The following is a 16,217-nucleotide window of genomic DNA, read 5'->3' as shown; positions in this document are numbered from 1 at the left end:
TGACTTGCCCAAAGTCACCCAACTGACAAGTGGCAGAGCTGGGATTAGAACCCATGACCTCTGACTCCCAAGCCCAGGCTCTTTCCACTGAGCCATGCTGCTTCTCTTGGGAAGTACAATTCGGCAACAAAGAGAGGCAAACCCTGCCCACAACGGGCTCATCTGTAAAATGGAGATTGAAATCGTGAGTCTCACGTGGGACAGGGGCTGTGTCCAACCTGACGTGCTTGTATCATAATGTTGGTATTTGTTAGGCGCTTACTATGTGCAGAGCACTGTTCTAAGTGCTGGGGTAGATATTGTCCCACATGAGGCTCACAGTCTGAATCCCCGTTTTACAAATGAGGTAAACTGAGGCACAGAGAAGTTAAGTGACTTGCCCACAGTCACACAGCCGAGAAGTGGCAGAGCCGGGATTCGAACCCACGACCTCTGACTCCCAAGCCCGTGCTCTTTCCACCGAGCCAGTATCCACCCCAGCCCTTAAAACAGTGACTGACACACCGTAAGTGCTTAACAAATACCATAATTATTATTATAGAATAATAATTCTATAATAATAACTAGAGAAGCAGCGTGGCTCAGTGGAAAGAGCACAGGCTTGGGAGTCAGAGGTCATGGCTTCTAATCCCAGCTCTGCCACTTGTCTGCTGTGTGACCTTGGGCAAGTCACAACTTCTCTGTGCCTCAGTTCCCTCATCTGTAAAATGGGGATGAAGACTGTGAGCCCTACGTGAGACAATCTGATTACCTTATATCTTCCCCAGCACTTAGAACACTGCTTTGCACATAGTAAGTGCTTAACAAATGCCATAATAATAATAATAATAATAATAATTATTATTAAGATGCTTGACTTGGAGGCAGCTCTTGTCTCTCTGTTTTCTACCTCTGGGGTTGCTCAGAGCTGACCCCAGCTGCCTTTTCAGGCTAGGCAAGTTGCGTTAAACACTGGGTGGGTGGAGCAGGAAGTGGTTCCTCTGTACTCTGCTGGGAGCTGTCTTCGCCTTCATACTGCAGGCTGAAGTTGGGCAGGAGGTCAAAAATCACCCTTCTGACTTTGCTTACGGAAGCAGCAGCACCCTGCTCTTCTCTGACCTGGGAAAGCCACCGGCAGACTGCCCAGGGTTGTATCCCAGCAGAGCAAAGCATAAGCAGTGTGGCCTAGTAGGTAGAGCACAGGCCTGAGAGTCAGAAAGACCTGGGTTCTAATCTCCGCTCCATCACTTGTCTGCTGCGTGACCTTGGACAGACGACTGTTTTTCTGTGCCTCAGTGACCTCCTCTAAAAAATGGGGATTAAGACTGCACACCCCATGTGGGAGAGGGATTGTGTCCAACCTGACTTTCTTGTATCTACAACGGTGCTTAGTATGATGACTGGCACATAGTAAGTGCTTAAATACCACAGTTGTTATTATAAAACTCCGTCCTAGAAACGAGTCTGCATCCAGCCCAGAGCGACGCCTCGATTCATCTGGTGCTTCACTTGCTTTAAATGACCGGAAAATGGCTCAGGCCCTTGACCGAGACCTTTTTGCCGTTTGCGGGTCTGTGGCATTTTCTACAGCTTTTCAAATCTGTGATCACAATGAACAAATTGTTAGAGCCATAAGTGCTGAATTTCTGAATCAGCCCAACCCAGCAGCACGTACGATGATGATTTCATGTAAAGACATTGGCAAATCATCCCTGGAAACATTCATCTCCACAAGTGGATAAGCAGCCGGAGAGTCGTCCGTTCATAAACTTCTAAGCCTCGTAACGCTGCCTGGCCCTTACCCTTTCTGTGACTTTGGACTTGTTTTTCTGAATACGATTAATTTCTTGGATACGGCTATTGAAAATGCATTTTCTGCAAAGTGTAATTCACATCCTGGTTTCAGTCCATTGGTACGAGATGTTCCCAGCACTTCCTAATTTGCTCTGCTGCAAGGCAGAGCTGACAACAGGATATGAAATCCAGTCACGGACCAGGGCTATGTATAGCTGAGTTGTGTCTCCGTAACAGAATATCCGGGACTTTGGCTGGTCAGAAGCTCTTCCTCGGCCACTGCAGATGCCGCCCGGGGAACATCAGGAAATGGTCTCTCTCAAAGCCCCTCTCTTCTCCCAAGCAGACCCCAAGAAGAGAACCAGGGCATCTTGGACTTTTGACTCCATGATGGACTCACACTGGAGAAAGGTCATTCCCAACGGTTACCAAAAATCATAATAGTAATGGTATTTGTTAAGCATTTACTACATGTCAAGCACTGAGGTAGAGACATTCATCAGGTCAGACACACGGGGCCCACGATCTAAGTTCGAGGGAGAACAGGTGTTGAATCCCCATTGTAGAGATGAGGAAACTGAGGCACTGAGAAGTGAAGTGACTTGTCCAAGGTCACCCAAGAGTAAGTGGTGGTGCAGGGACTAGAATCCAGGTCCTTCTGAGTCCCAGGCCTGTGCTATTTCCATTAGGCCGGACTGCTTCGTGGGACCTCCCAGCACTTACGGTTCCTATTTGAAACCAATAAAAGGTCCCCAGGTAGGAAGAGAGTTTTATATGGCTCTCAAAGATCATCCCCCACAGCCGACAGTAATCGCTTAAACAATTCCACTCCCGGGTGAAGACGATCGCTCATCACAGGTCCTCCCGGCATCCTTGCTGGGGTGGCAGGGGGAAGCACAAATTGGGACTCTCCTTTTGCCAAGAGAGAAATATGTTTGCTCGAGGCAGAATCGATCCTGGAAAGGGGGAGAAGACGGGGACTGGGACAAGCCAGGAGTCCAAGGCTGTGGCTTCTCACCCACCCAAAGGAGGGAGTTCAAGGATAATAATAATAATATTTGTTAAAGCACTTACTATGTGCCAGGCACTGGTCTAAGTGCCGGGGTGGATGCAACTAAATCAGGCTCACGGTCTTAATCCCCATTTTCCAGATGAGGGAACTGTGGTCCAGAGAAGCAAGTGACTTGCCCAACATCTCAGAGGTCTCAAACCACTGGCTCCAGGAGCAGATGGGGCTGAGGTTTCCAGAAAGCATGTTAATGCCGTGCTGGTAGAGAAAAGTCTTGAGTCCTGAGGCCCTATTCTCTGTTTCCTCGGGCTGACTGACTCCAGGTCACGAGGCATAGGAAGGGCAGAGCTGGGATTAGAACCAGATCTTTCTTCTCTCAATCCAGGATTTCATATTTTGGGAGGAAGGGAGGGCTAGCAGGGGATGAGGCTCAGGGGATAGTGCAGCGAGGCCTAGTTTCTCTGGGCCTTTGTTACCTCATCTGTAAAATGGGGATTAAGACTGTGAACCTCTCGAGGGACAGCGACTGCATCCAACCCGATTACCTTGCTTCTACCCCAGATCTTAGTACAGCGGTCATGGGTTTTAATTCCGGCTCTGCCGCGTGACCTTGGGGAAATCACTTGGCTTCTCTGTGCCTCAGTTACCTTATTTGGAAAATGGGGATTGAGACTGTGGGCCCCACATGGGACAGGGACCGTGACTAACATGATTTGCTTGTATTCACCCTAGCGCTTACTTCAGCACATAGTAAGCATTTAACAAATATCATCATTATTATCATCATCACAGTGTCTGACACATAGTGAACACTTAAATACCACATTATTATTATTACTGAGCAGATTACCTCAGGTTGAATTTGCCTGAGAGTCTGAACATTAATCTGGTTGACTTTGCCTGTGGCTATTTGTATAGGTGTCTGTCTCCCCCTAGACTATGAGCTCGTTGTGGGTAGGGATTGTCACTGTTTATTGTACTTTTCCAAGCAGTTAGTACAGTGTTCTGCACACAGGAAGCTCTCAAAAAAGGCAAGTGAATGAATCATTTGAGGCAGGGGCTGGTCCAATCTCCTAGGGGAGGGGGGAATTGATCCTTTTTATTTTTTCTTAAATGTTATTTATTAAGCACTTGCTATTGGCCAGACATTGTCCTCAGGGCTGGGATAGATACGAGATAATGGGGTTGGACACAGTCCCAGTTCTACTGTATGTTAATCCCTATTTGACAGATGAAATAGCTGAGGCAAAGAGAAGTGACATAACTTCAATCGTATTCACTGAGCGCTTTCTGTGTGCAGAACACTGTACTAAGCGCTTGCCCAAGGCCACAGGGCAGGCAAGTGGCAGAGCTAGGACTAGAACCCAGGTCCTGTGACTCCCAGCCCCATGCTGTGGGCAGCGAAATGTGTCTGTTTATTGTTGTATCGCAGTCTCCCAAGCGCTTAACACAGTGCACTGCACACAGTTAGTGCTCAATAAATACGACTGACTGACTTTCCACTAGACTACACAGCCTCTCCTGGGAAGTCTTGGTCCAGGGGTGAATTTGTGCATGTAGAAGCCCTGTTTTTTAGTTTCTCTTTGCCCAGAGGCACCTGAAGTTGCTGGGAAATACCTCTTCAGTTGGAGAGTGGTTTTAAGGGGAGGAAAAGTGGAATTTTTAAAACCATAAATACATACCCTCTCCATCTAAACTGCTACCGTGTTAATACGGTCACTCATCCTATCCCGCCTGGATTACTGCATCAGCTTCCTTGCTGACCTCCCAACCTCCTGTCTCTCCCCACTCCAGTCTATACTTCCCTCCGCTGCCCGGCTCGTTTTTCTACAAAAACATTCAGGACACGTCACCCAGCTCCTCAAAAACCTCCAGTCGTTGCCCATCCACCTCTGTATCAAAAAAAAACCCCCAACTCCTTTTCATTGGCTTTAAAGCGCTCCATCACCTCGGCCCCTCCTACCACACCTCGTTTTTCCTCCTACTACAAGCCAGCCGACACACTTCGCTTCTCTGGAGCTAACCTTCTTACTGTACCTCGAACTCACCGGCCTCACAACCGACCCCTAACCCACGTCCTGTCTGTGGCCTGGAACGCCCTCCCTCCTCAAATCCGCCTGACAATTACTGTCCCCCTCTTCAAAGCCTTACTGAAGGCCCATCTCCTCCAAGAGGCCTTCCCAGACTAAACCCCACTTTTCCTCATCTCCCACTCCCTTCTGCATTGCCCTGACTTGCTCCCTTTGCTCTTCCCCCTCTCCCAGCCCCACAGCACTTATGTACATAGCTGTCATTTTATTTCTGTCTCTCTCCCCACCTCCAGATGGTAAGCTCATTGTGGGCAGAGAATGTCACTGTTTATTGTTGTATTGTACTTTCCCAAGCACTTAGTACGGTGCTCTGCATACAGTAAGCACTCAAATACTATTGAATATCATAATAATAATAATAATGATAGTCCCCCCATTTTCCATCAAAGTTACTAAATTCTGTAGAAACCCAACCTTGTCAGCTGTGTGACTTTGGGCAAGTCACTTAACTTCTCGGTGCCTCAGTTACCTCATCTGTAAAATGGGGATTAAGACTGTGAGCCCCACGTGGGACAACCTGATTCCTCTGTGTCTACCCCAGCGCTTAGAACAGTGCTCAGCACATAGTAAGCGCTTAACAAATACCAACATTATTAACACCCCCACTCACCTGGCAACAGCCATGGCCTTGAACTCCTTGTACCCTTCTGATATGGCCTTCTGGATGGCAGTGCGTTCTGCACAGATGCCCAGAGGGAAGCTGGCATTTTCTACGTTGCACCCTGGCAAATACAAAATATGCAGTTGGTCAGCAGGCTCCCTGAAGCCGAGAGGGAATCCTGTGGCCTTAATAATAATAATTTAGGTATTGGTTAAGCGCTTACTATGTTTCAAGCACTGTTCTAAGCACTGGAGTAGATACAGTAGTAATCAGGTTGTCTCACGTGGGGCTCACACTTCCAGCACTTAGAAAAGTGTGTGGCACATAATAAGCACTTAAATATCATTATTATTAATCCCCCCTTTTACAGATGAGGCAACTGAGGCACAGAGAAGCTAAGTGACTTGTCCAAGGTCACCCAGCAGACAAGCGGCAGAGCCGGGATTAGAATCCATGACCTTCTGACTCGCAGGCTCCAGGTTCTATCCACTACACCGTGCTGTTAAGTCAATAGAAAACCACGAGGGGTACAGAGGGATGATAGTATGAGTTAATTAAGACCTGAGTCAAGGGAAAATCATTCGTGCCATTTACTTCCATGTGGCTGTTTCAGCAGAGGTGATCGATTGCTCAAGAAGAAACGAGGAACAAGAAGAGTTGCAAAATTCATGCAATTTGTTGTCTTGGCAGGAAAGATTTCACAAAGATTGAAGAGAAACAATAAGGACACGCCAAGCATTTCCTTCCTTTTGGGTTCAGAGGAAACACAGACAATGCATTGTTCTGTAACAACCCAATATTTGACATCAGTGTCAAGTGTCTATAGAAAGGCAGACAATGGAGATTTTTTGAAACTAATTTACTGTCTAACCATCACCTCTAGAGTTAGATTACCTGGAATTTAGCAAATTTTAACTAGAATTTCCTGCTCTAATTCTTTGCTCATAAATTGGATGTCAACTCTGGACTGTGAGCTCTTTGGGGGCAGGAATGTATCTGTTATATCATACTCTCCCAAGCGCTTAGTACAGTGCTTTCCAGACATTAAACACGCCTCATGTGGGACAGCCTGATTACCCTGTATCTACCCCAGCGCTTAGAACAGTGCTCTGCACATAGTCAGCACTTAACAAATATCAACATTATTATTAATAAATACGACAATGATTGAATGAACTCACAGATACATTCGGTGCTTTACCAGTATTTAGGGGCCACATAGCCTGACTTCCTACATGGCAATTCAATCATGCAGGCATAATAATAACGATGTTGGTATTTGTTAAGCGCTTACTACGTACAGAACACTGTTCTAAGCGCTGGGGTAGATAAAGGGTAATCAGGTTGTCCCACGTGAGGCTCACAGTTAATCCCCATTTTACAGATGAGGTAACTGAGGCACAGAGAAGTGAAGTGACTTGCCCAAAGTCAATAATAATAATAATGATGAATACCATTATCAAGAATAATGATGCCTGGGGAGTTGAGCGCTTACTATGTGCCAAGCACTGTTCTAAGTCCTGGGGTAGTTACAAGGTATTCAGGTTGTCCCACGTGGGGCATCCCAAAGGCCTACACAGAACAGCCTGCTGTAAGTGTTTAAAGGAAACATTCTCACCAGTCATGTGTGAGAAACAGTAGCAGAACAAATAACAAGAAATTAGGCATCCATTTTGAAGTTCCCAATGAAGTCATTTTGACCAGAGACTCTGTGAAGTCTCTAGACGGTAAACTGGTCAGAGAACATGCCTATCAACTCCATTGTCTTGTACTCTTTCAAGCACTTAGTAATAATAATCATGGTACTTGTTAAGCACTTACTATGTGCCAAGCATTGTTCTAGGTACTGGGGTAGATACAAGTTAATGAGGTTGGACACAGTTACTGTCCCATATGGGCTCACACTCAATCCCCATTTTCCAGATCAGGTGACGGAGAAGCGAAGTGGCTTGCCCAAGGTCACATAGAAGAAAAGTGGCCGAGCCGGGATTAGAACCCATGTCCCGCTGACTCCCAGGCCCAAGTGCTATCCGCTAAGTCACGCTGCTTCCCAGGGCTTTGCACACAGTAAACACTCATTAAACACCATTGATTGATATCCAGGGACAAGGTTTCATGTCAGTTTTCCAGGTTTGTGTTCCAACAAAAATTAGTTACTCCAGAGAAATTGGTATAAAACCCAGCAGTTGACGCCTGGGGAGTTGAGTTTGGCTCTCAGCACCGCTCACTTGCTCAGGGAAGAGATTGGCACAGCCAAAATTCACCAACCCAACCCCGGGGGTCCGCACAGCAAAGATGTGGGTCAAGTTGAAAAATCGGAATGCTCGTGTCATCCACCCTTCCCACCCTCAACACTGGCCGTCTGGGCCTCTCCTTCTTGCTTCTACCCTAGAGAAACAGTGTGTCCTAGTGGATAGAGCATGGCCCTGGGCGTCAGAAAGTCATGGGTTTTAATTCCACCTCCACCACTTGCCCTCGGTCACATAGCAGACAAGTCCCTTAACTTCTCTGTGCCTCAGTTATCTCATCTGTAAAATGGGGATTAGGACAGTGGGGGACAGGGATGCTGCCAACCCAATTATCCCGTATCTACCCCAGCACTTAGAACAATGCCCGGGACAGATTAAGGGTTTAACAAATACATAACAAATACCATTATTATAACCCTGCATAGAACCCTCTGCCCCAGAAGGGTGAATGGCAGGGCCGGGAGGGTCGGTAAAAGAGCAGAAAGACAAAAAAGAAATTTGTGAGTTTCCTACTCTTTTTCCACGGTAGCCAGCTACCTTCAGCCCCACAGCGCTTATGTACTTATCCGCTATTTATTTATATTAATGTCTGTCTCCCCCTCTAGACTTTAAGCTCACTGCGGGCAGGGAACGTATCTACCAACTCTGTTGTAGTGTACTCTCCCAAGCGCTTAGCATGGTGCTCTGCACACAATAAGCGCTCAATAAATCCCAGTGTTTGATCGATGGCGTAGAGGAACCAGGCTTCCCGGGAAGTCACCCCCTCATTTGTTGAGCTAAGCCAGTGGAGGGCTATGGAGGCCGAAAGAAAAAAGACCAGATATAGAATGGGGATTTACCTTGCTTTCTGGCCTTTCCCTGCCTAATCCTCGGTCTCTGACATTCTGAAAAGTCAGAATTGCATTTTGATCTGTATCCACCGGGCATTTGAGAGATATCATCATTATTAATAGTTTCCCCACCCTCAGCCCCACAGCACCTTATGTCCACATCCATAACTTGTTTATTTATATTAATGTCTGTTTGTCCCTCTGGACTGCAAGTTGCCTGTGGGCAGGAAATGCTTCTACCAACTCTGTTGCTTTGGACTCTCCCAAGTGCTTAGTACACTAATAATAATTATGGTATTTGTTAAGCGCTTACTACGTGCCAGGTGCTGTACTAAGTGTTGGGGTGGATACAGGCTAATCAGGTTGGACTCAGTCCCTGTCCTACGAGAGGCTCACAGTCTTAATCCCCATTTTACGGATGAGGTCACTGAAGCACAGAGAATTGAAGCGACTTGCCAAGGCCACCCAGCAGACAAGTAGCAGAGCCGGAATCCTCAGAGTTGCAGGTCGGCATTAGAACCCAGGACTTGGGACATACAGCCACAGTCCCTCCCCCAGGTCCTGTCCCCCAAGGCTGTTCTACATGGAGTAAATGCTCAATAAATACCAACGACTGACTGATTGGTTCAAAATGACCCAACTACCCTTACTTTCTCTGACAGGGGTTCAGTCCTGAGTCAAACTCTGCAAGCCCAAAGACCTAGATTCTAACCCCGGCACCTCCACTTGCCTGCTGTGTGATTTGGGCAAGTCATTTCACTTCTCTATGCCTCAGCTTGCTCATCTGTAAAATGGGGTTGAGATAACTGTTCTCCCTCCCCCTTAGATTCTGAGCTCCATGTGGGACAAGGACCGTGTCCAGGCTGTTTCCCTTCTTGGCACATAGTAGCGGCTTACCACCTACAGTGGGACTACTAATTGTATTAAGTGCTTGGGAAAGTACAATACGGTGTTCTGCACACAGTAAATGCCAATAGTGAACAAATACCAGTATTATTGTTAATAAAGCTGCAGCAGTGTGAGCCCTCTTCAAATCTTAAAACGTTGGGAATCTTTGGATGTGACTGGACTCTTGAAGACTTTGATCACAGCCCTCTGAGCTCCCTAAAGCTTCCCTTTTTCATTCATTCATTCAATTGTATTTAACCAAATGCTTACGGTATGTGGAACACAGTACTAAGCACTTGGGAGAGTACAATAGAAGGATACATGGACACTTTCTTTACTACTATCCATCCTTTGCCTTTTATGAAGTCCTTTCATTATATTATTTCACTTTTCCTATTGTGTTAGTTGCCAAACCCTCCTCACCTTACCCCGGAGGGCCAGGAACTGTGTCCAACTCTCCCCTGTGAATTTTTAATACAGAGTTTAACTACAGTGCACTGTACACACGAGTCATTTAATTGCTATTACTCCATTCAATTGTGTTTGAGTGCTCACTCTGGGCAAAGCACTGTACTAAGAGCTTGGGAGGGTACAATACACCCTGCAATGCCCACAGTTAGTGAACCCCCGAGTACTGGTAGGTACCTTTAGCAAAGCTGTGGGCTGGGTCAGGCAAGTAGCTTTTTTGTGTGGGGGTTGGGCTAGGCAAATAGCCATTTTTTGTTGGTACTGGCCGGATGTGGGTGAAGAATGAGCGGATGCAGGTGAAATGTGGGGGCAGATCTCTAATTTGGATCTTAGGGCAGGCAAGGAGCTTCAGAGCCAGTTAGAACAAAGAAAGGACCACCCCCATTCTTAAAGAGTTTCCCTTTCACTATAATAATAATTATGGCATTTGTTTAGCGCTTACAGTGTCCAAGCACTGTTCTAAGCACTGGGGTAGATACAAGGTGATCAAGTTGGACACCGTCCCTGTCCCACGTGGGGCTCCCAGTCTTGATCCCAATTTTACAGATGAGGTAACTGAGGCACAGAGAAGTTCAGCGACTTGCCCAAGGTCATACAGTAAGCAAGCGGAGTAGCTGGGATTAGAACTCATGACCAGTGACTCCCAAGCCCGGGCTCTTGCCATTATTAGGCCATGTTGAGCTAGCCCATTTCTAGATGGTGGTGCTGGAGATCACTCAAACTCCAATTGGAGCTTCTTTAAGAGCTACCTATAAATTCAACTTTATGCAGTGAGCTTTGACACAATGCTGGGGTTTGGGATCAGTCTGGTAAATCAATCCATGGTATTTACTGAGCCTCTACTGGGCACTTACTATGTGCCAAGCACTGAACTAAGTTCTGGGATAGATACAAAATACACACAGTCCATGTCCTGCATGGGACTAACAGTCTCAGTCACCATTTTACAATGAGGTAACTGAGGCACAGAGAAGTTTAGTGACTTGCCCCAGCTCACACAGTGGCAGAGTCGGCATCAGAACCCAGGTCCTCTGATTTCTAGGTGTGTACTCTTACCACTAGGCCACAGTGCCTCTCTCATTATTTGGGAAAGTTCAACAGAACCTGGCTCCTGACCGCAAGGAGCTTACAATATTAATAGGAGAGACAAAACAAAATAATACTTTTAAACATTAGCAGGAGGAAGAACCAAGAGACAGGAAGAAATAGTACCGATAAATTAATCTCCCCTCAATTAAGGAACTCAAATCACTGGGGCTAGGTGAGAATGCAGATGTGTGGCTCCGTGGAAAAAGCCTGGGCTTGGGAGCCAGAGGTCATGGGTTCGAATCCCGGCTCTGCCACTTGTCAGCTGTGTGACTATGGGCAAATCACTTCACTTCTCTGGGCCTCAGTTACCTCATCTGTAAAATGGGGATTAAGACTGTGAGCCTCACGTGGGACAACCTGATGACCCTGTATCTACCCCAGCGCTTGGAACAGTGCTCTGCACATAGTAAGCTCTTAACAAATACCAACATTATTATTATTGTGGTCAGACGGGAGTTAAGATAAAATGGGATGGCCGGATCAGATTCAGGGAAGTCAGGGGCTTGAAGTAATAGCAGTAATAGGAATGTTTTCGGGTGCAGCATACTGTACTAGGTGTTTGGAAAGAAAAGGATAATTAAATAACCCATTCCCTGAGTTTACAAGTATGTCACTGAGCTGGGCCCTAAAGCGGTTAGAAGTTCGCAGGAGGGGGTGGTCACTGATGCCTCAGCAGTTCACCGGTCAGGGGAATGCACGTCTTGTCACACGTGTCATGCCGGGCATCAGAGAAGCAGTGTGGCCTAGTGGAAAGAGCACGGGCCTGGGAGTCAGAGGACCTGGGTTCTAATCCTGGCTCTGTTATTTGTCTTCTGTGTGACCTTGGGTAAGTCACCTCAGCATGGCATAGGGGATAGAGGGCAGGGATTGTCTCTATCTGTTGCCAAACTGTACGTTCCAAGTGCTTAACACAGTGCTCTGCACACAGTAAGCGCTCAATAAATACGATTGAATGGATGAATAATCTGTAAAATGGGGATTGAGACTGTGAGCCCCAGGTGAGACAGGGACTATGTCCAACCTTATTAGACTGTAAGCCCGTCAAAGGGCAGGGACTGTCTCTATCTGTTACCGATTTGTCCATTCCAAGCACTCAGTACAGTGCTCTGCACATAGTAAGCGCTCAATAAATACTAATGAATGAATTGCTTGTATCCACCCCAGTGCTTAGTACAGCAGCTGGCACATAATAAGCACTTTACAAATAATACAATTATTATTATTGTTTCCCTGGCCTCAGTTTCCTCAACTGTAAAATAGGGTTTCCATGCTTGTTCCTCCTCCTACTTAGACTATGAGTCCCATGTGGGACAGGGACTGTGTTCAACCTGATTAACTTGTATCTGCCCTAGTGCCTGGAACAGAGCTTGACACATAGTAAGCACTTAATACAATAATAATGATAATAACGATGATGTCACAGAGCCATTTTTAAAAAATAGTATCTGCTAAATTGCTTACTTTGTGCCAGGCACAGTACTGAGGGCTGGGGTAGATACAAGCTAATCAGGTTACAAACGGTCCGTGTCCCACATAGGGCTCACAATCTTAAGCCCCATTTTACAGATGAGGTAACTGAGGCAAAGATAAGTTAAGTGATTTGCCTAAAGTCCCACGGCAGACAAGTGGTAGAACCTGGATTGGAACCGGGTCCTTCTGACTTCCAGGCCTGGGCTCTATCCACTAGGTCACACTGCTTCTCTTTTTGGGAAGGACATGGATTTTTGCATGATGATAGAATGTTTCTCCAGGGGAATGCCTGAACACCCCCTGCCTACCACCACTTGCTCCAAGGTCTTTATATTCCCCTTCTGGGTTGATGGAAAGCCTGGCACAGTGTCCGAATGGCAGACCTCAGTAGCCAGAAGACCCTTGGCCTAAAATAATAATAAATGTGGTATTTGTTAAGCGCTTACTATGTTCCAGGCACTTTTCTAACTGCTGGGCTAGATACAAGATAATCAGGTTGGACACAGTCCCTGTCCCACTTGGGACTCACAGTCTTACTCCCCATTTTGCAGGTGAGGTAATAATATTACTAATAATAATGATATTTGCTAAGCACTATGTGCCAGGCACTGAACTAAGCGCTGGGGTGGAGACAAGCAACTCGGTTGGACCCAATCCCTGTCCCATCTAGGGTTCACAGTCCTAATTCCAGATTTTACAGATGAAGGAACTGAGGCCCAGAGAAGGGAAGTGTCTTGCCCAAGGTCACACAGCAGATAAGTGGCAGAGCCAGAATTAGAGTGCACACCCTCTGACTCCTAGGCCTGTGCTCTTTCCATTAGGCCACACTGCTCCCCATGACATACAAAACTGACCCATAGTGAATCAGAACCAGACAAGAGGCAGGCCATCTGAAAACCAGACTGACTGGTAACCTCAAGTTCCACTAACTCAGTGTCTTGACCTGTGCTCATTAACCTCCACCAGCTGGGCACTCAGAACAACAGAAAAATAGTATTTGCCTACTAGGTGCCAGGCATAGTATCAAGCGCTGGGGTAGAAACATGGTAATCAGATCAGATACAGATCTTGTTCCAGATAGGGCTCACCCTGTAGGAGACAAATATTTTATCTCCCTTGGACAAATTAGGAAACTGAGGTTCAGAGAAGTTCAGTGACTGGCCCGAGGTCACAGAGTAGGATGCTGGGTGGAAGTGGTAAGTGGCAGAGTAGACTTCTAGATGGTCCCGCTCTGCCCTTTTGAACACCAGAACGGTTCTGGGGACTCCTAGAGTGGTTCCAGGGATTCAACCAGGACTGGAGGACAGGTGGGGTTAGGATTTTTATCCTTTCGGCTCAGTCCTGCATGGCTTGGATGGAAAACTATGTTGACAGAGTATCTTGCTCATTGTAAAGCCTCAGAACACTGTGTAAAAGGGGCCTGGCTCTGCAGTCTCCCTCAAGTTCCCTTTTCTCTCCTTTCTCCCTGCCCTTTTCAGCTCCTGATTTTCTCAGATGCGCTCCATATCCTTTAGATTTTTCTCATTTCCTCCTCCATTTTTCTTTCTTCCTTTCAGATTTTCTTTACTCTGTCCTTCCCTCCCAACACTCCCCTCCTCTCTTTTGCCTTGCCCCTTCACTTCTTTATGATCTTGTCAACCCCTTCCTCCTCCTCCCCCACTTCTCACCCCAGCCCCGCAAGCTAATGGCCTTGCTGGAATTTCTATTTGCAGAATCCCACAAGAGGATAGCAAGTAATGAGAATTTAATTGTGGTTATTAATTACTGTTGTATATTGCACATCTGCAGGAGTGCCTAAGATCCTGAGCCCAATAGAGGGTGGGAAGAAAGTGATGACGGTGATTATAAGAGTGATACAATAAACATCAGCCATGCTCTCTCCAGCCTAGAAGGGCCACTGAAATGTCTCCAGGAGGGGGGGGAGACCTTAAAATTGTCAATTTAGTTCTTCTATGTCCAAGGCCCAGTCCCCTAGGTAATAACTGTAGTATTTATTAAGTGTTTTCTATGTGCCAGGCATTGTAATAAGGCCTGGGGTGGATACAAGTCAGCTGTGTGACTTTGGGCAAGTCACTTAACTTCTCTGGGCTTCAGTTACCTCATCTGTAAAATGGGAATTAAGACTGTGAGCCTCACGTGGGACAACCTGATTACCCTGTATCTCCCCCAGCGCTTACAATAGCGCTCTGCACATAACAAATACCAACATTATTATTATACCAGCAAACTGTGTTGGACACAGTCCCAGTCCCATGTGGGGCTTCCAGTCTCAATCTCCATTTTACAGATGAGGTAACTGAGGCACAGAGAAGTGATGTGACTTGCCGAAAGTCACACAGCAGACGAGTGGTGGGGCTGGGATTAAAACCTCTGACCTTCTGACACCCAGGCCTGTTGCCCTCTCTACCACACCATATAAACATCAGCCACTCTCTCCAGATTAGATGGGGCACGGAACTGTCTCCGGAGTCGGGGGTTAAAATCGCAGAGTAAATTCTCCTATGTCCAAGACCCCGCCCTTTAGGGGACAGTGATTCGTGGCCAGGGGACAGTTTCAGGGTTAATATTTAATTGAGATTGTCAGCTAGTTGGTAGAACTGGAATGTCAGTGAGTTATCTCTATTCAGAAGTCCCTTAGGCCCTGGGGGAAACCTGTAATGATCTGTCCTGTCTGTTCCTATGAATTGGTTCAGTACCAGGGGGAAATGCTACATAAAGTCTGTAGAAAATCTCCATGTTCCTGGGACTGGGGTGGGCGATTCAGGTCATAGTACCCAGGGCTCAGCTGCACCACCCTCTGATTTGTTATCTTGGGGTGGCCTCAAGGCAAACCCCAAAGTCCAGGCGGGTTGGTAGGTGGAGTGAGAGGGCAGCTCCGAACTGACAGCACCCCTTCCCCAAGGTGACAGCTGTCAAACAAGAGGAAGGGAGACCAATCAGCAGAAGACACTCACACCCACAATAAACAGTATGCTGGCTGCTTAGACAAACGCTTTTCAGTTCTTTGGTGTTGAACTGCAGTGAAAAGAATTAGGTTCAGATACTTCCCTTAAATGTTAACTGCCTAACAGGTTAAATCCTTCAAGTTCAAAGCCTTTCTGAAAGCCCACCTCCCTCAGGAAGCTCTCCCCAATACATTTTTTGCTTCTTTCTCCTGCCTCTAAATCATTCTGTCAGTCTCTTACATTAGATTGCAATCTTAAAAAGATTGTGCCTTCTACCTCAATAATACTCTCCCAGGCACTTAATGTAGCACACTGTACAAAACAAGGGCTCAACATAGACAACTGAGTCACAAATGTAGATTTTTTGAATCCTCTTCAGCAGAAGCAGTGTGGCCCATAGAAAGAGCACAGGCTAGGGAGTCGGAGGACCTGGGTTCTAATCCCAGCTATAATGAGGATTCAATACCTATTCTCACTCCCACTTAAAACGTGAGCACCATGGCGGAACTAATCATCTTGTATCTACTCTGGTGCTTAACGGGTGCTCGACAAATACCATTATTATTAGAAAAAACCCCCGGGGTCGGACTGGATGTCAGAAGCTAGAAATCTTCGGTCCCAGGAGTTAGAGCTTAAACAATGATCATGAAGAAAGAATAGTCAGTTGCATTTATTGAGCACTGGCTGTGTGCAGAGCACTTTATTAAATGCTGAAGAAAGAAGAGAAAGGAAGGCTCTCTCTGAGAGTCTCTTTCCCTGTAGCACCACTTGGTCTTCCCACCTTCCCATGAGTTGGGGCAGATAT

General features: G+C 46.6%; 1 protein-coding gene across 8 annotated transcripts in view; it reads right to left on the bottom strand.

Annotated features, from left to right (window-relative positions):
* The window catches only part of CDA (cytidine deaminase), a 37,034-nt gene that overhangs the window by 7,696 nt on the left and 13,121 nt on the right, over positions 1–16,217 (bottom strand). For all 8 annotated transcript variants that reach the window (XM_029066617.2, XM_039912102.1, XM_039912103.1 and 5 more), the window contains one exon: positions 5,483–5,594. In XM_029066617.2, coding sequence (XP_028922450.1) covers positions 5,483–5,594 — 112 coding nt within the window. The remainder of the gene's footprint in view (positions 1–5,482; positions 5,595–16,217) is intronic.

Source organism: Ornithorhynchus anatinus, chromosome 5 (assembly GCF_004115215.2).
Source record: "Ornithorhynchus anatinus isolate Pmale09 chromosome 5, mOrnAna1.pri.v4, whole genome shotgun sequence".
Taxonomy (NCBI): Eukaryota; Metazoa; Chordata; class Mammalia; order Monotremata; family Ornithorhynchidae; genus Ornithorhynchus; species Ornithorhynchus anatinus.
This window is presented reverse-complemented; position numbering and strand designations above follow the sequence as displayed.